The 21,758-nt window shown below is 33.7% G+C and overlaps 2 protein-coding genes across 2 annotated transcripts; one reads left to right on the top strand and one right to left on the bottom strand.

Annotated features, from left to right (window-relative positions):
* Nucleotides 1–2,948: 2,948 nt before the first annotated feature.
* LOC127904714 (uncharacterized) lies at nt 2,949–4,071 on the bottom strand. The gene is made up of 2 exons (XM_052449062.1): nt 3,720–4,071; nt 2,949–3,349 (listed from the first exon to the last, which is right to left on the bottom strand). The coding sequence occupies exons 1-2, from the start codon at nt 4,069–4,071 to the stop codon at nt 2,949–2,951; spliced, it is 753 nt and encodes a 250-aa protein (XP_052305022.1).
* Nucleotides 4,072–11,893: 7,822 nt separating this feature from the next.
* LOC7465412 (sister chromatid cohesion protein PDS5 homolog C) lies at nt 11,894–20,902 on the top strand. Its single transcript, XM_002324287.4, has 14 exons — nt 11,894–12,260; nt 14,436–14,639; nt 14,757–14,938; nt 15,624–15,750; nt 15,841–16,038; nt 16,708–16,755; nt 16,830–17,969; nt 18,067–18,171; nt 18,649–18,722; nt 19,150–19,201; nt 19,437–19,523; nt 19,600–19,643; nt 19,849–19,923; nt 19,994–20,902. Exons 1-14 carry the CDS (start codon nt 12,153–12,155, stop codon nt 20,511–20,513), a joined length of 2,964 nt encoding a protein of 987 aa, XP_002324323.4. The 5' UTR covers nt 11,894–12,152; the 3' UTR covers nt 20,514–20,902.
* Nucleotides 20,903–21,758: the final 856 nt, after the last annotated feature.

Genomic DNA, 21,758 nt, shown 5'->3' with positions numbered 1-21,758 from the left:
AACGATTAGGAAAGCGATTAAGAGATTTGAGATCAAGTTTTATGCATGTACATATCAATACAATTAAATTTAAACCCTCGAGCAGATTAAATAAATTTAATAGTCTCGAGTTTTATTGTATTTAATTAACCCCGATTGAATCCATTTGAAATTTCAATTAAACCCCTATAAGCTCACAATCCATACAAGTTACAAACATGCATACAAAGAGTCATAATAAACATAGATCCATGCGTAAATTCATCAAAAATCCATTTATATATGAATTGAAATTGAAAATTAAGTATCCAATCACCTTTATCAGAATTTGAAAGACTAAATCTAAAGACAATACACAAAACATGGACTGAAATATTCTTCAAATCGTGTTGAATTTTAAGCGGCGCACGTGTGTTTGATACTGTGGTAGTTTTTGTGGTTGTACTTTGAAAAAAAATTGTTTTATAAAAAGCACTTTTAGTTGAGGTTGGTTTGGTAAAATATGTGTTTGGTTAAAACTGTAGTTGAAATTGGGATTGAACAAAAAGTAATTTAATATATTTTGTTAAGAATGCTTTTCAAATTGAGGTTATAAAATAACTAAAAAAGACATATATTAATATTAATGGTTTTTAATTGAAATGTTGTAGATTTAACTACTGCTATTACATTATGAAATAAACAATACTTTATATAAAGTGTTTTTTATTGTTCCATTAAACTATATGCAATTCCATCACATACGAAATCCATTCAACAAGGACTATAGTTTCCATGGCTTCCTGAGCGCGCAATAGCATCAGGTAAAATATCATCAGGAATAAAATTAGGATTGCAATCAAATTCTGCAAATGCTACGTCATCATGCGATCTCCTTCTAATGTAATTATGCAGTGCTATTGAATAATGTTAAACACTAGTTTTTTAAATAAAACACAATATCTGAGAAATTTTGTTGGATTTTTTTATTTTACTGAGTCGGACCCGGTCTAATACATTTAGGTTTAGACCGGATTAGGTTTGACCCATAAACAGTGGAGACGCTCTCCATTGTTCACATGCAAAGTGAACAATGGAGAGTGAATTAACTCACTCTCAAAAAGAAAAAAAGGAAACCTTTTAAAATGCAATAACTGCTAGTTGAAACTAAACAGGCCAGTTAATCCATCCTAGAAATACAAAGACAGCTTTATTCAGTTACTCTTGCATTACTCTTGAGTAACTCGGCGTAAAGTTACCTCAAATAAAAGTTTAAAATAAACAGAACAAATAGTGGAGATCAAGGTTGTCAAAAACACTTTTTTGACACGACACGGAACATGCAATATAAACTCGACTCGTAAACTCGAATCGTAAAATCGGAAGTAAAATTTTTTAACTAAAAATCGTAAAATCACAAGTAAAATATTTTAAACAATACAAATATCCAAACATCTAAAAATACATAATTCAAATAAAAGTAAAATAAATAATACAAATATCCAAACATCTTAAAATACATAATTCAAATAAAAATTCATACATGTCCATAGTATTTCAATAACTAAAAGTTAACACACCTAAAACAAACAGTCTGTAGGTATGTCATGTAAACTAAACACACCATCATTGCCTTTGTCTCCCTCATTATTCCTTAAACAGTCATCAAAATCATTACCATTTAAAGGAACATTAGTGCTACTACTAGTACCAGCACCGATATTAGGAACATTAGTGCTACTACTAGTACCAGGACCAACACCAATATTGTCAACAATATTTAACTCCAAGCTCCTTGAATTATCTGGATTGACATCATTTTGAATCTCTAAATCATTTTCAGTTCCATGACACTCCATCCCAACATCATTAAGATTTTCTTCATCATCACTTTCATCTTCTTTACCGTTTTTCCTTCGTGTTGCACTATTCAATGACACCAAGCAAATCAAAGCTGGATGAACCATCATGTTTCTCTCCCTCGGTTATCCAATCATCATCAGATGAGAGATGATCAAAAACTTCACCAAAATCATTAGCTTGCTTTTTGACTTGGTTATCATTTAATTTCAGATTGCACATTACAAATACCAAGTCATTCATTTTTTTTCTGGTGCAAACTGATTTCTTCGTTTTGTATGAACCTATGTAAGCAATTCAAATTAATACCATATAAGATTCTTATAAAATATAAAAACATTAAAATTAAAAAGAAAAAAACTTACCATCTCAAATGCACTCCAGTTTCGCTCGCATCCAGATGAACTACAAGTCAAACTTAGAACTCGAATTGTAAATTTTTGTAGCTCTGGACATTCATCCCCATAAGAATCTCACCATTTAGCTGGAGTCTTTTTATCCCTTGTTATCTTGGCAGCCTCAATACCGAACAACCCACTTGCATCCTTGAATGAATCAAGTTGCAAGTCAATTTTACACCTTTCACTTGCATCGGGCACCATCCTTTCTAAGCATTGATATAATCCAATTTTAATGTTGGCATTAACTTTAAAATTAGAATTATAATGATAATGAGGATTCAAATAATATGCTGCTGCATGTAAAGGTCTGTGAAGTTGAAGTTCCCATCTTGCATCAATGATATTCCATGTAGGCATATAACTACAAAATAAAAATAAGAATATTATCATCAACATTACATGACCTAACTGGTAAACATTATAATTAACTGATAATAGTAAATAAATAATTAGCAAGATATATAATCAATACCTTTTTTTCACACAACTAAAATTCACTTGTATCTTCTCTTTGGCTTGATCCATTGCTTCATATATAAAACCCATAGCTGGTTTCTCATCTGAATCAACCAATCAAAGAACTTTTATCAAAGGATATGCTGCCTTAATACATATAGTAACATCATGTCAAAACTTGATGTCCAAAACACAACTTTGAATTCGCTTCCCTTCTTCTGTTTTTGAAAACCTACATGACCTCCACTGGATGGAAGTAAACATTGTCATCAACTATATCTTACAATCACTCAAACATCCAAGAGTTAAGTATGCAGTAGCAAATCTAGTGGCAGCAGGCCTAATCAAATCCTTCCCTTTTGTAAAGTGTCTGAGCATGGAAATGAGAATAGTTCTTGAATATATGTATGAGGTGATTCTCCTCCCATTAGCAATAGTTACTTGATGGACCTCTACTTTCTTCTCAAAATCTTCCAATATCAAGTCAATACAATGGGCAGCACATGGTGTCCAAAACAATCTTTTTCTTTTTCCCATCAACAATTGCCCTGCTGCCTTATAATTTGCAGCATTGTCAGAGACTACTTGCACCACATTTTCCTCTCCAATCCTCTCCATAATAGCATCCAACATCTCAAATACCTTATCAGCAGTCTTAGATATATTAGAGGTATCTACCGATGATAAAATAAATTGTCCCTTTAGGACTATTAACCAAAAAGTTGCAAATAGAACCCCTTTTCTTATCAGTCCATCCATCAGACATTATTGAGCAACCTGTTTTTTTCCATTCTAACTTGTACTCCTCAAGCAAGTTTATCGTGTGATCTACTTCTTGCTTTAAATATTTCTCTCTAATATCATGGTAGGATGGAGGCTTAAAACCTGGCCTATGCTTTGCAACCAATTCAAGTGCCTTAACAAATTCAGGGTTTTTCACACAGTTAAATGGAATTGCACTGGGGTAGAAAAATCTTGCAATTTATCGACATGCTTCTTCTCTAAGATCCCTTTTTAGCAGCTGCTTGATGGTGGTTTGTGTACTTCCACTCCCACTTGCTACTCTCTTTCCTTTGTCCACTGAGGTAATTTCATTCCCTACATCATTATCTTCATCTTTTCCAATATATTGGAAAGCCTTGCTTTTCTTCTCAGTTGCTTCTTGATTTTTCACCAAAACATTCAACATCATCTTCTTTATATCTTCTGGTACTTGCTGGCATGGCTCAACATCCTTTCGAGTGCAAGCCAAATGATGCTTGAAACGGTAAATACCTCCACTGATAATTTTCTGACAATACTTGCACTGCACTCTTCTTGAATTCTTATCAACATCTATACCATATTGCCATCCCACGTCAAGTATATTGCCACTGGTAGTTTTTTTAGATGCCATGTAACCTGCAGTTCAAGAATCATTTGGCTATTCAGCACACATTTGCATGGCAGGTATGGGGAAAATAGAACTGTATTAGGATGCTCTCTTGACATGGCTGCAGAGTAAAAACCGTAAGTTGAAACCAGCTCTATTTGGTAATATCAGCTTTAAAACCTTATTGCATAAGACCATATCAAGTAAATTCAAGAATGTTGAAGGAGATTATGTTCCTCAATCCTCACTGTTTTGTTTTTACACTCAAACAATTGCAGATTATCATTTCACATTCAACTTGGCTAATTCACATTTAACCTGGCTAATAGCAGGATTAGAGCAATTATTTTTTGTTACAGTTCTGTCACTTATTCACATTCAACCTGGCTAATTCAACAAGGTAAAAACTGTATAAGCCAAAGTCTCAGCAAAATGATGCATTTCTGTCAATAAGAACAACAACAAAGAACAACAACAACAAAGACGCCAGGCAAGGCTCTTAGCATCAATTGCCCTGCTGCCACCAAATACAGTGCCAATTGCCAAAGGAATTGAAATGTTTGTTTCCCAGTATTTAAACTACAGAAGTATGGCAGGTGACAACATGTAATCTAACGATTTACAATTCACAAAAAAGCAACAGAAGCACTGCAAAAGGCATTCCAATCCAAGACTGACCTTAACACATTGAGAACCGACAATCAAGAAGCTTAGTTACAAGAAATTACAACACACAAAAACAGCAAGCAAGCAATTAAACACATTCACAGAATACGTAGACAAATTACATATAATTAAGAAGCTTAGTTAAAGATAATGGAAAGTGACCTTGACAAGAGTGCAATCCTGGAAATCTGCTTCGTTGCTTTGTTGTTTATGCAAAATTGCAGAATCTGCAACACCAAAGCAAGCAAGAATGCAAGATGAAACAGAGCATAGGTGAACACAGAGCAGTGCAGCACCACTTCTCCTCCGAAAAAATACCCAGCAGCAAACCAAGTAATAGTAGAATACCCAGAAGATAAACTCAGATTCACAAAATACCTAGATAATTTTTGTCTCTAATCACCACCATTAGACAGAAAAAACAAAGCTTGGGATTGGGAATCAATTCTTACCTTCGTCTCGCCAAGAATGCTCCGGATCGGGGGAAATTGATTTCTTAAATTGCTGGGGAAAGGGGAAAGGGGAAAGGGAAAAGGGAAAAGGGAAAAGGAGTCAGGTCAGGGAGACGGGGAGAGTGGGAGATGGGGACTTGGAAACTGGAAAGAGATTGGTGCTTTGCAATTTTGCATTTCTAATTGTCTGCCCTCTGCAACTCTGCATTTGCCTTTTGGTGAAGTGAAACCGTGAGTGTGAAGGCGTGAAACGGTGAAAGTGAATTTTTTTATTAACTCGTGGAATCATTACGTTTTTTATGTTTTTTACGAGTCAACCCGTTTTTATGCGAGTTTGACCGAGTCAACTCGATTTTGCTGGTTTTCGAGTTTTAACCCCGATTCTACACTTTTTTTGTGTTTAAACTCGTAAAATCGGATGATTTTACTAGTTAAAACGCATTTTTAACAACCATGGTGGAGATGCTCTCCACTGTTCACGTGAATAGTGGAGAGTGGATTAATTCACTTTCCACTGTTCTGCAAAGTGGAAATTGTCTCCATGCAGCAGAAGAAGGAGAAGGGGAGCATGCTACCCTACGCGCGGTTCTGGGAAGTTTACTAAAGCAAAATGACGATGACCAGCTAGTAATAATTTGTAATGTCGGTGAAGAAGAGAGGAGAAAACGCCCGAAAAGCAAATCCAAATTGCTTTTAAAGAAATTGAGTTCCAGCCTCAATTTTGGGTAGGACCCACAACAATAAAAGTGTGGTTAATATCTAACCAAACACTTATAAATTGTGTTTTACTATAAACACAGCCGCAATGTCAACACACGCACAAAGTCCGATGACGCTTGGTCTAACATCATTGTGATCATCCAGCCAGGACGAATCTAGCGGCCCAACGTGTTCCAATCATCAGTGGGCAGTGGTTAGGCATCAACAATGGCTCTCTCTCTTTATTGGTTCTTTAAAGTCAGGTCGTCTAAATATCCTATTTTTATGTTTTAAAAATGTTTTTTTAATTTAATATTTTTTTATTTTGAATTATTTTTTTGTAATTTATATTATTTTGATGTGTTGATATAAAAAATAAAAAAATATTATTTCGATATATTTCTAAGTAAAAAGCACTATGAAAAGCAATCATCATCACAATACCAGACGAGCGTGTATATCTTGCTAGAGGTTTTTTTATCTTTGTGTTTTATAAATATTTTTAAAAAAATTAAATATATTTTTTTTACTTCAAATTATTTTTTTATGATTTTAAATTATTTTGATATGCTGACATCAAAAATAAATTTTCAAAAACAAAAGAAAATATTATTTAAAAGCAAAAAACACTTTAAAAAGCAATCGCTATCACAAAACCAAACAAGGTCTTAGTGTATATGTTTGATAGGCAATTAAGTAGTTATATGTGACAACGATCCAATTCATGCAAAACTTGTAAGGGTATTTTTTATCTTCGATAATTATTAAAGTTTGATTAATGAGTCTAAAGTAAATAAAGTTCATGAGATAAAAATATTTTTTAAATAAAACTTTGAAGTTGTTTTAATTATAAAAGTTTATATTTAAGTATTATTCCTAAATATTCTTGATAAATACTTTATCAAAACTATAAATTAATTTTTATTTGAGTGGAGAACAATAGTTTCAATAGGAGTTCGTGAATTCAATTTCTATTTTACTCTCACACGTTAAGGAAACAATTGAACGAAATCATGATTTAATCAAAATAAATGTTTTATAAATCTCTCATGATATGGGTGTATTTGGGATTGTGGTGGCGGTGGCGGTTCAAAGTGCTTTTCGCTTAGAAATGCATCAAAATAAAGTTTTTTTATTTTTAAAAATTATTTTTGACATTAGTACATCAAAACAATTTGAAAATATAAAAAAATAATGTTTAGCAAAAAAAATTGAAATTTAAGGAAATGTGGCTTCAACCGTGTTCCCAAACATGCTCATAGTGCATGGACATGTAATAAAAGAAAGAGTATGTGCAATTCTAATCTATCCATATTTTTTACTTTTCTTCTTCCAATGTTTTCTTTTTTGATATATATTTTTAATGGAGAAGCCTCATACGAGTCGAGTTAGCTCTTAATTTGGTGCATGGATCATTTGAGTGATTATGCCAATAGTGGCACCGACATCTATCACGAGGTTTATGAACACAATTTTATCTTTACATAGATTATTTGGGAGATCAATGCTCCATTTTGTAGCTTGTATTAAATTTACTCTTTAATTTTTTTTCAAAAAAAATTTATCCTCAAATATTGGATTTAATAGGTATAAGATTTCATAATTTATTTTTATTTGTTTTCTATTGAGTTATCCAAGTTTCATAATTTGGTTTTAGCAGGTTAACTTGGGTTGACTAGAGTAATTTTTTTTAATATATTTTTTTTTATTAACTTCATCATTTAACGTTAGGTTGATTAAAAATTAAGTTTCATGTTTTTTTTATTTGCTTACCATGAGTTTATCATGGTCTCATGACATGGGTTACGAATTTTATGGGTTAGCCAGATTGACTTAAGTTTTTTTGTCTTTTTTAATTGAATTTTTTTTCAATTTTATCATTCAACATTGAGTTGATTAAGAATTTGACTTCGTATTTTTTTTATTTTTTTATGGAGTTATCATGGTCTCATAAACCGAGTTTGACATGATAACTCAGGTTGACTCGGGATATTTTTTTATTTTTTTTAAATGATTTTTTTTTAATTTAATATTTCAATATTTGGTTAATTAAGAATTGAGTTTTATGTTTTTTTATTTTTTATGGGGTTATCATAATCTCATTATCCAGGTCATGAGTTAGCCTAGTTGCCTCGAGGTTTTTTTTGTCTTTTTTTTTTAATTAAATGTTTTTTTTTAATTTCACCATTCAATATTGGGTTGATGAGAAATTATGTTTTATAATTTATTTTCAGCTTGCTTCCCATGAGGTTATCCAAGCCTTATGTTGGGTCACAAGTTTTGGTTGGATAACTCAAGTGGTTTTTTGTGTTCTCTTTTTAATTGATTTTTTTAATTTTATTTTGCGGCATCGAGTTGACTAAAAATTAAACTTCATAATTTGTGCATTGAGTTGGTTGAAAATTGAGCTTAATATTTTTTTTATTTGCTTTCTATAAGGTTATTAGGTTTGATGACATGGGTCGGGGATTTGGTAAGTTAACTTGAGTTGATATGAGTAGATCCAACATGTTGTCCTGATTGACATGCGTTTTTTTTTTAATTGAATATATTTTTTTGCAATTTCATCGTTCAACGTTGAGTTGATTAAGAATTTGAATTCATAATTTTGTTTTAATTTTCTTTCTATGAAATTATCTTGATCTCATGACCTACGGATTACGGGATAACCCATATTGACTCGGGATATTTTTTTGTTTTTTCAATTTAATCTTTTAATATTTGATTGACTGAGAATTGAGCTTCATATTGTTTTTATTTGTTTTCTATAGGGCCATCATAATCTCATGACTCAGGTCGAGGGTTAGCCCAGTTGCCTTGAGTTTTTTTTTTCTTTTTTTTATTATTTTTTTTAATTTCACCCTTTAATACTAAGTTGATTGAAAATTAGGTTTCATAATTTGTTTTAATTTTTTTATAAGATTATCTTGGCTTTATAGGTCGGGTCATGAGTTTGGTTGATTAACTCATATGGTTTTCTGTGTTTTTTTTCTAATTGATTTTTTTTAAAATTTCATCTTGTGACATTGGTTTGACTGAGAATTGAACTTCATAATTTATTTTGATTTTTTTTCTATAGGGTTATTTCAATCTCATGACTCGGGTTCGACAGGTCAACCTGAATTGACTCGGCTCATTTTTCTAATTGAATCTTGTTTTCAATCTTATTATTAAACATTGAGTTAATTAAAAATTGGACTTAATAATTTTTTTTTAATTATTTTATACAAGGTTATCACTATCTAATGACATAGGTTAGAGATTTGACATGTTAATCTAAGTTGATCTGAGTAAATCTAATATGATATCATCTTAATATTTTAAGAAATATATTATCTTGATTTTTTAGTCAAACCTATAAATTTAACAAAATCACATTAGGTCAACCCCAAAGTAGTTTTTTTTCCCCGCTAGAAAACATGTTCACAACGTTTGAATTTTTATTTTCAATCAACAGAAAAATGATTCAATCAATAGAAAGTAATTGTTTTTCTTGTCTTTTGGAAGATTGTTAGTTTTTATTTGAATATTTGATCTTATGTATCCTTATCTGTTGTTTAGCTTCCCTTTACCGCTCCTGTCCCTTGAGAGGGAGCCATTAAATTTCAATAATCTTTTTTAGATGGTGAACAAGCAGTATTTCAGAAGATAAAGAATTCCTGTTCTATTTTCAGTTCCTATCGATTCCAACGTAGAATTTAGCATATTAAAATAAGAGGGTGTTTGAACAACGGTATGGGTTGAAAATAATGTTTTTTTTTTATAAAAAAATATTTTTATATTAACAAATTAAAATAATTGAATTTTTTTTGTATGCCATAAAAAATTATTTTAATTTTACCATTAAGTATTGAGTAGATTAAAAATTAAGTTTAATAATTTTTTTAATTATTTTCTATAATGTTATCAAGATCTGATGATCTGGATAAAAAATATAACAAGTTAACCCGAATTGATTCGAGTAAATCCAATATATTATAATCGTAATATTTTTTAAAAAATATTATTTTTATTTTTTTTAATTGAGTTATATTTTTACTAGTCATTTGAGTTAATTTTAGACCTGTAAAATTAATCAAATCACATCAAGTTAACTCTAAAATAGTTTAATTTTTTCCCCGCTAAAAAATATATTAACAACGCATAAAAATTTATTCTATGTTCAATAAAAAATTAATTCAACACCTAGCATAACACCCAACAATTATCTAGTTTGGTTATCCTATCAGGACAGAAGAGATATGGATAACAGAGAAAAAAGGGTATGTCTTTCCTGCCTTTCATGTTTTGCGCCATTATCTGTCTCTGACTGTTTATGTCCTCACTGTCTGCGTCTTTTCTATCCTAACCAAACACTACCTAAACAAATACAAAGCCAAACACTACCTATACAAATACAAAGCCAGTAAAAAACCCAATTGAGAACAAAATAGTTTGAGGACCCAACTAAGAATCGGTGAATAGTTTGGGGACTAGTTCGAGGGAATCCAAAAATGGAAACTGATTTGGCCGCACATGAAACTTGTCAGCCGATTCCCTTACAAGGCAATGACAAGTGTAAGAACACGGAGAAATAAACAGCCGTTATTTGACCTACCTTTTGTCCAAAATTATAACAATTAAAGTTTTTTTTTTTGTTTATGTTCTTCTAGTAATTAATTACAAAATAAGTTAATTAATGATGATTTTGGATTAATTAGCCCTTCATATTTCTGCAAGATTTTATTCTCCCCTAAATTCACTACCTTTCCAAATAAATTAAGACTATTAATTCCTTCTTGCTTTACATGGACACGCCACAAAATAATTGAAGAAAATCTATAACTTTATTGCCACAAATGAACATCATGACATATCTACATGTAAGCCCAGAGAGGTTTCTATAATTTGCCTGATGTCATTAAACAAAAATAGTAAAAAAAAGTATGCTGCTAGGGCATATATGTAAATAAAATTGCCAAAAAGGTTAAATAATCTATTTTTCAAATCATACATGAACATGGGATTTTGGGTTAGATTATTTGTCTATCTACATTTTTAGATTCCATAAAAGCATGATTTTCTAAATTATTGCTGGAAATGTTTTGTATTCTTCTCATCATAATAAAAATATGTATTGTTGATGTCTAATTTGTTAATGACCTGTAATAGTAATAATAATAATAATAATAATAATAATAATAATAATAATAATAATAATAATTCAATTCATAATTAATATTTTAATTTGCTCTATAATTATTTTCAAGTTTTTCTTTTCATAAAAAATAAAAAAAACATCTAGTAGAATTTTCTTAAAACCTGAGCAATTACTTTCACTTGCAAGTTAAGCGCGTGCAATCACCAAGCTAGAGTAATTCGGTTTTATTGTTATTAAGATCATTTATAACTTCTTAACTAAACATTCAAACAGTTACATGTCGGTTATCAGATCTATGAATATAAATTAATAACACGCGCATTGCTATAAAAAGAAATTATCAATTTGAACGTTGTATGAACATCGATATATTATGTTCGTTCTATATAATCATCAACTATTATTCATTAATTTTCTCAATTTCAAATACAAAAATACTTTTGTTTTTTAAATTTAATTTAATGTTTTAACCTTATTTTATTATTTGGTTTCAAATATAAATATAACACACATAGCATACTCTAAATTGAATATAACGCTATGAACTCAAAAAAAAATTATCAAATTAATATAACCTAATTTTCAATACTTTCTCTTATTTACTTGAATTAATATTTGATTTCAACCTCTTCACAAAGACAAATGAAATTACCAAAAAGTTTTTTTTATTTTTGCATGAAAAAAAAGAAATAAACATTTTTTTTTAAATCAAAACCATAATAAAAGTGGCCCCCACTCAAGAGAGCGGATTTGAAAGGAAAAAATAAATTAAAATTCACGAGCACACAAAAAATCCGAGTAAAAGCAAAGCAGCGGACGGACGGGTGGATTCTTGTCCTTTTAAATACACACACCCTCTCTCTCTCCAAAAACCAAAAAAAAAAAAAAAATCGAAACGTTCCCCCCCTCTCCCCTTCTCTCAAAAAAAAAAAAAAAAAACCCTAATTTCAGAGTAAAATCACAAAGAGCTTCAAAAACTAGATAATCGAAATCTGATTTTTGAATAGTTTGTGTGTTTGAAGGGTTTAAATGTTGTGAGATTGGAGTAATTAGAGCGGTAGATTTTGAAAGATCTGTCTGTATTTAATTAAATATAATTGAATTTTAATTTTTAAGTGTTTATTTATTAGAGAAAGAGATTAGCACTAATGGCGTCGTCAAATAGTGATAAAGAGCTTGAACAGCAGTTACTGGAAGCTGGAACCAAGCTTCTTAACCCTCCTTCTTCTCTTGATGACTTGCTCCCTCTTCTTGATGTAAGCTCTATTTTTTTTTTGTATTTTTTTGGTGGATTGTTGTTGACTTATGTAAATTAATGCATGAATTGGCTTTTGATTTTTTTTAACGTGTTGTTGACGTTTGAAGATTCCATTTCTTTAATGATGTTTTTTATATTTGTGTTAGGTTTTTGAAGTGTTAATGGTCGAGTTGTTTTTGGTATAATTGCATGCATGGTGGATTTCTCATAACATGTTGTTGATGGTCGCAGATTCTGTTTCTTCAACGATGTTTTTTATATTTGTGTTAGGTTTTTGAAGTGTTAATTGAGGAGTTGTTTATGGTATAATTGCATGTATGGATGGATGGTATGCTTTTGTTTTTGTGTGTGTTTTGATGGGAATTTGTGGAAGTTAGATGGAGGAATTGAGTGAATTTAGTGAGAGTTTTTTTGATGGGGTGGGGATTTTTGTGCTGATTGATTTGAAAAAGGTCGTGAGAGTGGGTTACTTGGGTTTGAAAGTTCAAGAAAGGTTTTCATTTCATCGGTTCTTATGTCACACTTGACACATGGTATGACATGTGTTTTGTGGGTGTGTTCCCTTGTAATTTTGAAGCATGTCCTTGCGCGGGTTTTTTGGCTTGTTGTTGGGGTGATAACTTGGGTTTCTGCATTGAATAATGTCTATTTTGGTGTTTGAGTTTGCGAGACCGTTGGAAACTGTGTAATTAGGTTATATGGTAGTTTTTCTGTTTTTAGGTAAGCGCGCGCGTGCACTAGATTTTGAGTTTTTAATTTGGGATTACTTTGGATATTGCATTTATAGCAAGGACATATTAGTGTAAAGGCCAGGAGATTTGTTGGAAGGGTCTAATAAATTTTGTACCTTATATTTTTGTTCTCATACTTAATAGAAATTGTAGCTTTGCTACTATAAATAGTTAATGGCAGGATGGTTTTACAATGAGAAAATTGAAGGTATTAGATATCCACTGTGTTAGATGATATCAATGACTTCATTTAATGTTAATCAAGCAAATCGAAGTGGAGATTGAGAAAGAGAAGAACATCTAAAGACCGAATACCACATCACCCAGTTGGTTTGATGGAAAGTTTTGTTAGAGAATAATTGGTGGGATCAAGTAGGATTTCTATCTATTATCTCCTTCCACAAATGGAGATTATAGTAGTTGACTATTGCTGGTTTTCCAATTCGGGTGAGGCCATCTGCATGCTTGTGTTGCTGCTTGCATTGCATTTTTAGCTCCCCGAGGATGTGTGAAACCGTGAACGGTGATATAAAGTTGTTTAGGGCGCGTGAATGGCCTTATCCTTCCAAATAAGCATAAAAGTCGATTAACATAAATACTTTCTGTTAATGCTTGCCTTTTTCCATTGAAAACAAGAGGAGGGATGTTATAACTTGCCTTTTCTTGTCTCTCATTGTTAGTTAATATGGCGACACTCTTGAAATCTTCTGATTTTGTAACTTTGTGATGCTTTGATAAAGCTTTGGTGAATTTCTTTTATACGCCTAAGGTTTCTCTATGGGCAGTATCCTTTAATGAGTTTTTTCTTCAGTAAAATTATTTCTTTCTATTATCGTAGCTATTTCTTTAAGTGTACTTTCTCCGCGGCCACCATCGACACCTGACACTGCACTGTTATGAATCTCATGATGCAAATTTTGGGCCTGGATGTTGAGCCTCTGGTGTATCTTAGGCATTCACACCTTACTAACAGCAGTTCAAAATGCAGAATGTTTTCTGTGGTTTTTCCTTGTTTGAACAAAAGTTTTCTTTTCTCTATTCACTCTGGTATGAAGCAGATAGAAAACCAGCAATATTTATCATGGACATGCATGCATATACGTGTCTTCATGTCTGCTGCACTCTTACTGATATGGTTTCATTTCTTTGGTTTTCTTTTATAATCGGGTATTACTTGGCTTACAAGCTACTGCATGTTGTCCGAGTGTCATTATGTTTGTGGGGTAGAGCAGGAGGAATCAGTTTGAGATTTTTTGACCTTTCTATAATATGATGAATTACTTCCCAATGAAAATAGAGGCATTATGTTCCTCTTGATTTTTCTTTGATATGTTGGCAATTAAAATCTCAATTTCCTACCTGTAATTTTACCATGAGATTTAAACAATTTTAAGTTATTCATTTGCTCATATCATTTCCTCTTCCCTGTTGTGTAATTGTAGCAAGTTGAGAATTGTTTGTCAAAGGTGGAGCAGTCGCCTTTAAAATCAATGCAAAATGCACTCTCTCCTTCGCAGAATGCTCTGGTCACAGATCAACTCTTTAGGCATTCAAACATTGATGTGAAGGTTGCCGTTGCCTCATGCATTAGTGAGATAACAAGAATAACTGCACCAGACGCACCTTATGATGATGATCAGATGAAGGTCTGTGGTTTTTGACATCTTATAATTTTTAATGGCTTTAGAGCTTGTGCTGTATTGTTACCTTATCTTGATCATACTTTCTGTTTTTTCTTCTTCTTCAATTTCATGGGCACGCAGGAAGTTTTTCAGCTGATTGTATCATCATTTGAAAATCTAGATGACAAATCTAGTCGGTCTTATGTTAAGAGGGCCTCGATTCTTGAAACTGTTGCGAAGGTTAGGTCGTGTGTGGTGATGCTGGATCTTGAATGTGATGCACTGATAATTGAGATGTTTCAGCACTTCTTTAAGGCTGTAAGGTATGGAAGAATATCTTTATTGGAAAGGATATGTATGCTGTCTTGTTGATTTTGGTGGCTTCCTTTTGTCTTTTTGAATTTCAGTTGCTCCCTTTCGTCTTGTAATTTCAGTTGCTTCCTTTAGCTATGTGCCCTGAAAATTACCCTGAAGATTATATGTTTTTTGCAAGAAATATTATGCTCAAATATGCTTCTCCCTTTTTGCTTGATTGTCTTCTGTGTCTCATATGCATGATCGTGGCTGGCTGGCCCTTGAGGCTTTGGGTGACGTAGCATTTTTAGAGGTCACATTGGAATTCATTTGGCATTGATATAAGGATTACTTTTGGTCTTGCTGTAGTAATGTAGGTAATGTGGGGGTTTTTTGAGTAAATTGTTTGATTTATTTAAATCTGCAAAATGGCAACATATGTAATGCTTAATGTTATATTTTGTGATGAATTTCCAGTCCAACATGGTCCATGGCTACACTATGGAATGTGTAATGGGCTCAAACCCGTGTATTGATAATATTATCTGCTCTTGCTTCTTAATTGAGCTGATACCTTTATTTTATGCGTGTAGTTCCAAATGAACATTGCTGGTGTGCTGTGTAATGTTATATGAATCGGGAAATGATTGTCTGTTGAATGGTGACTGTTTTGTCTTTAATTTGTTTCTATTGATGGTTTATTCTTTTTTTCAGGGATTATCATCCGGAAAATGTCCTTTCATCAATGGAGACCATCATGTCCCTTGTCTTAGAAGAAAGTGAAGATATCTCAGTGGAATTACTGTCACCCCTTTTAGCTAGTGTGAAAAAGGGTGATGAGGTGAACTATCTTTATCAGTTCATGGCACAAGCACTCTGTTTATTTCCATCAGTTTCCGTGAATGAACTAACCGCTTTTACTGTTTTGCAGGAAGCTCTACCTGTTGCCCAAAAGTTGGGAGAGAAAGTACTTGAAACCTGTGCTACGAAGGTTAAACCTTACTTGATACAGGCTGTGAAATCTTTGGGTGTATCTTTAGATGACTACAGTGATATTGTTGGTTCAATGTGCCAAGAAATCTCTGGTTCCATTGAGCAGAAAGATGTCCATGCTGGTGATGAAAATAAGGTAAGCTTGTTGTGCTGCTAAAGATAACATTGTAGTTATGGTGCTGATTTAACCACTCATTTAATGGTGTATCTTGTGCTGCCGTCATTAAGCTGTATTTTATATATCTAGTGGCATTGCTGTTTATTTTCTACAGATGATTCAATGAAGATTCTCAACCGATTTTTGCCACTTCATTCCTTATTACTGAATTTGAATTGATTGAATTGGCACATCATTTATCGAGTATTTTAGATATCCCAATATTCATTGTTGCACCACATAAGTCAAACCCCTACTATTAGTGTTGATGAGAAGTCTTTTGATAAGTGCCTGGCATAAAGTTTTTGTTTTGTGTATTGCCTTGTATTTAAGATTGCTATTGCTGAAAAACCACGATCTCAAGTAGATTGGTTCCATCCTGACTGCTGCTGTGCTAGTACGGAATTGCATCCTTCAAGCAATAGGCCCATCTGTGACTTTGTGTATGTTGGGTCTAATAAAAATTTGATTTGGAAGTTTTTTGGTTTTTTATTCTGATTTTTTTGTCAACAGTTTATTGTGCATCGAATCTAATCGAAACTGGTGACTAAGTGGTATTTGGTTGATACTGGCAGTTGTTTACTGGCTCAATATTTTTTCTTATGGTCCAAATTCGATTTCTCATAACATGCCCTTGACTTGTTGCAGGCTGAAGAGAGCAAGCCAGCTGGGACATTGTCAGCTACTGCTGCTCAGGCATGGCACCTTCCCTTCTAATTTTTTTTTTTTTTTGAATTTATATTTATTTTTGGGTTTTTGTTTTTCTCCAGGTTGATGAAGAGGAAACAACAGAAGTGGCCACTCCTATACAAGCTGATCCTGCAAATGAAAAATCTCCAAAGTCAGCTGTGAGCAATGGTGTCGCTCAGACTGGGGAAGATGACTCCTTGGCAGATTCCTATTCCTTGAAGAAGCAGGAGGATAATCATACTGATCAGTTGAAAAGCATTGATATGCCAGGTAATGGTGAACCTGTCATTTCAGATGCTGAAAAGGTAGTAAACACAGAAAGTGAGGCAGAGCAGACAAGCAAGAAGAGTGCTGAGAAGTCTCCAACGAAATTGACGGAGCCTTCAGAGAGTTTTCCTGCTGTCCCTGAGAAGGAAGCTGAGGAATTGCCAGATGATAAAATTCACGGCGAGGATATTCCCAGTTCTCATAAAGATCAATCTGTTGAAGAAGCAATATCTTCTGAGAATATAAAAGAAACTGTCACTCAGCCCTCCTCACCTAAGGCATCAGAGGGTGAGTCTGTACCTGTCGCTTCCCCATCTGTTGGCGAAAGCCCTCCTGATGAAAGTGTTTCCAAAAAGGGTGGACGATCAAAGAAAAAGGAGAGCTTGAACAAACATTCTGCACCTTCTTCTGATGATGTTCCAAAAAAGGTATCCGATGGAACAAGTGATTCAGAATTAAAATCGCATAAACACTCTGGAAAGAAGGCATTTGCTGGGACTTCCTGTGAGGATAAGACACCAATGATGACAGATGCATCCAAGAAGGAAAGCAACACCACTAGTGAACCAGAGGCAAAATCGCTGAAGCAATCATCAAAAGAGGTGGACACATCGAAGAAGGAAAGCGACACCGCTAGTGAACAAGAGGCAAAACCACCGAAGCAGTCATCTAAAAAGTTAGACGCATCCAAGAGGGAAAGTGACACCACTGGTGAACCAGAGGTGAAACCGTCAAAGCAGTCATCTAAAAAGGTGGATGCATCCAGGAAGGAAAGCAATACCACTGGTGAATCGGAGGCAAAACCGCTGAAGCAGTCATCTAAAAAAGTGGATGGAAGTAGCAGCAATGATGGGTTGTCTTTAAAGCAATCTGAGGATAAGAAGCGTCAGAGTCGTGGAAAAGCAGCTTCAGAAAAGCATGCGACCAAAAGCTCAACTAAAGATGATGACAAAGTACTTGCTTTCTTTGCCATTACTTGTGATTTTACTGTTTATTTGCTAAGTCCATTAATTAATAAGTTTTTTGTTGTTGTTATCATGATTTATTTAGGAAAAGACCCCTTCAACCAAGTCAGCTGCAAAATCAGCAAAAGAGGAACATCACTTAGAGGAGACCCCCGTGACAAGTACCAAGAGGAAGCGTGGTGATGAAAAAGTATGTGTTCTTTATACCTCCAGTCATACATATCTGCAACAATTGATTCTTATTTGGTATTTCAGTTTGTAGCTTATCAGGTATGAGTGGTTTACTTACTGAACCATAGATAGACAGTACTGATGTGATGCTCATTTAAAATGTTTTTGTTTTACCAAATTTACAATTTTATAGCATCTAATTGTCAAATGGAAACATTGGAATTTTTTGGTTAAATTTCCACGATACTTCCAAATGGTTATTTTATATGTTAAATCACACACTATGTTCCTTGTCCTGTCCCCTATATTATTCTTTAACGTTCTGCTTTCTAGTATTAGAATGTATGGTTGAATAAATACATATATCAGCCGTATAACATGTGTTTGTTTTTTTGGGTTCTGTAGCCTCTGAATTTAAAATACCTTTGTGTATGCTACTTTGGCCTGGAGACTTGTTCTTTAGGATCATTTCCTAATTAAGTGATAATTGTGGCAGGGATCTGATATTAAAGAATTTGATGAAAATGTGGTTGGTTCAAAGGTTAAAGTATGGTGGCCAAAAGATCGCCAGTGAGTTCTCACCTCTTCTTGATTTTTTAGTAATGCTTTCATTAGTTATTGTTGAAGGCTGATGTTTGTACTATTATTGAACTGGTACTTGTGTATATGTGCGTGTGTGTACTTAAGAGCCATTCTTTCAAAATTGTGATATGATCGTTATTTCAACCTGGTTGTTTTTCTTCATATTATAGCATTTATCTTAATGCATTTGAATTGAAGTTCAGGCTACCCAATGTTATTTTTTGTGCCAAGCAATTTTCTCCAATCATGGGCATCCCTTTGGCTTCAACAACCTCACTTGTGGGCCTCTCCTTATTGTTGAATAAAATTTTAATTATCATATTTAGCCCTAATTTTCCTTCTCTCATCGGCCACAAGTACATTGCACTCTTCACTATGCATAGAGAGTTCTCATGTTCCTTGTGTGATTTTGCAGATTTTACGAGGGTAAAATTGAATCTTTTGACCCGATTAAGAAGAAGCATAAGGTATGACCTTTATTAAGGATGCCTGGTCTTGATTGTCAATATAAGTTAACATGGGTTTAGAATTTGGGTCCTTGCTTTTATTTGGGTCTTGTCTTTTTTCTGGAAGGACTAATTTTATTTTATAACCTTCTGCATGTGAGTACATGAATACTTACAGGTCTCTGTGTTTTTGACTAATTGAAAGAAGAAAAGATAGGGTTTTCTGTCTGAGTTAAATGTCTTTTTACTTTTGTAGGTTGTATATACCGATGGCGATGAAGAAATTTTAATCCTCAAAAGGCAAAGGTTTGAGCTTATTGATGATGACTCTGAGTCAGAAGAGGTGGGTGGCTACCTGGCTTGACTCCTATTATATTTTCAAGATTTTGTCATTTTGTGCTAAAACATTTCATTTACAGGAAGAAGCAACTGATCACCCAAGTCCTGAAACCTCTTCTGAAGCGTATGTGCTCTTTATTGTTTATTGGCTTCTCAATTGACAATTACATTATGTTTTTAAACTTCTGATTGTTTCCCCCTTGTGACCTGAGTAACCCTTAAATGATATGAAATACAGAGACTGTGCTCTTCAAATGCACAGGCCTCAGCGCTTGTGTGATCTGAAATATATCCCCTGATATGGTTTCATTTTTTATGATTTTAAACAGGCCCCTGAAGAAGAGAATGAAAACAAGTTCTGATAAGTCATCTAAGCAAGGAAAGGTGGATGCTTCCCCAAAGAGGTTTGTTATAACTCTTCTGAAGCTATGCCAGTTTCATTTGCTGGGTTTCTAATAAATATTTAATCAATAGGGGCAGCGGAGCTTCCTCCAGCAAATCCAAAATTGCAGCTGCAAAATCAGGAGGAAAGTCCAAGGAAGCCGGTAAAACTGGTGGGAAATCTGTAGATGAATCGAAAGTTAAGAAATCAGATGATCGTGGCAAAACCAAGGATCATACCCCTAAAAGTGGAAGTAAATCTGACTTTGCTTCAAAAACTGCCAGCAAATCAAAAAATGACAACCCTTTGACATCCAAGACTAGCAAGTCGAAGGAGGATGGCACAAGCACTCCCAAAATTTCCAAGTCCAAGCATGAGACCCCAAAGGTTTCATCCTCCAGTGCCAAGGGTAAAGCCTCAAAAAGTGGTGGCAAATCTGATGTCAATGGTGCTGGAAAGTTGAAGCCTGGCTCATCTAAGGTGAAAGAAATTGATGATGAAGAGACCTCAACAGATTCAGAGAAAGTGCAGCGAAGTGTGAAGGTGAAAACTGGAAGCTCATCCAAAGGAGGGAGTGAGGCTAAGAGTGGGAAAAAGCGGCGAAGAGTTTGAAGTTTAAGATCTCTCCTTAACCGCCGCTTGTTGCAAGCGGAGTTGTTTCTTGTCCCCAACACATGGACCTTGATTGCCTAGCTCTCTTCGACGTCCGTCCCAGAGTAGTTGCGGCCACACAGTAAGCCATGCATTTGGTATTTATTACCATCTTTGATGCGATCCCAAGTCATTGGCTTAAGTTTGTTAGTCTAGTTAATGGTTGCCTGTAGGATTAGGTTTCTTCTATTTTGGTTTTAGATGGTATCTATGTTGTTTGGGGAGCGACAGTAGAGAATAGATCGAGTTAGTTTGATGAAATAGATGCCGTAATAGATAATGACAGATCCATGAACATTGCCATTGCTATGTCGTCCTCAATTCACTATTGGATCATTCTGGTCGATAAATCTCCGTGTCTCTGTTGGCTATAAAAATCTACTTACAGGAACTCTTTGAAACGGCCATGAAGGGACCTGAAAACCCTGACTGAAACGGCCAGAATTCTAATAATCTCGTGAAGGCTGTGTGGCATAATCGTTTTGGTTGTCGTCATTGTGTTCATGAGCTCGACTGATTCTAGTCTGCTTGCTCAAAATACCAAAAATTCGAAACGAAGGCAAAAAGAACATCATGGGGGTAGTGGTGGTACTCGTGCTAGAAGATTATTTAGGGTAAATTTTAGTTGGGATAAGCAATGGTTTTGTTTTGTAAGTGATTTGCACGAGATATCAGAGAGAACATGATGAGCTTAGGCCCTGCTTGGGATTTTGAATTCGGTTTGCATGGTTTTGAAAGAACATTAAATCTTGGCTTTATCAAAATCAAGGTTTTCAATGTTGAGTTTTCAAATTATCAAATGCTTATTTTTGGCTCAACTTGTATTTTCTGCCCACTCAAGCTCAATAGCATGTACTTAGAATCCGTTTTTGCACACTGGATTTTTTACATATTTATATTTTAAATTTTGGTTTTTTAAAGCTAAAATATTTTTTTTTATTCATGTGAAATTTTAGCTAAACAAACACAACAAAATATGTATTTTTAAAAACTTTTAAAGCTGCAATTAGAAGTTTTTTTTTTTTTTTTGTAAACAGTAACCACAACAGCTATTATAATGCTAAAATACAGATTTGGGTGGATTTTGGGCTTGATGGTCAATCCCCACTTCAAGGTTTGGGTGGATTTTCATTTCCAGAGAAAGCTATAGACCTTTTCAATTCCTAACACAGCCAGAGATCCTTTAGTTCGTGGGCTATTATGTCT

The sequence above is a fragment of the Populus trichocarpa genome, chromosome 18 (assembly GCF_000002775.5).
Source record: "Populus trichocarpa isolate Nisqually-1 chromosome 18, P.trichocarpa_v4.1, whole genome shotgun sequence".
Lineage (NCBI taxonomy): Eukaryota > Viridiplantae > Streptophyta > Magnoliopsida > Malpighiales > Salicaceae > Populus > Populus trichocarpa.
The sequence above is the reverse complement of the archived record's forward strand: the minus strand, read 5'-3'. Positions and strand labels throughout refer to the sequence as shown.

Bases quoted from the DNA above. Each gene is read 5' to 3' on its own strand.
- LOC7465412 (XM_002324287.4), top strand. From the start codon at position 12,153: ATGGCGTCGTCAAATAGTGATAAAGAGCTTGAACAGCAGTTACTGGAA. The intron at 17,970-18,066 runs GTACTTGCTTTC...TGATTTATTTAG, and splicing joins CAACTAAAGATGATGACAAA to GAAAAGACCCCTTCAACCAA. The intron at 19,524-19,599 runs GTGGGTGGCTAC...TTTCATTTACAG, and splicing joins ATGACTCTGAGTCAGAAGAG to GAAGAAGCAACTGATCACCC.
- LOC127904714 (XM_052449062.1), bottom strand. From the start codon at position 4,071: ATGGCATCTAAAAAAACTACCAGTGGCAATATACTTGACGTGGGATGG. The intron at 3,350-3,719 runs GTACACAAACCA...TATCATCGGTAG, and splicing joins AGTAGCAAGTGGGAGTGGAA to ATACCTCTAATATATCTAAG.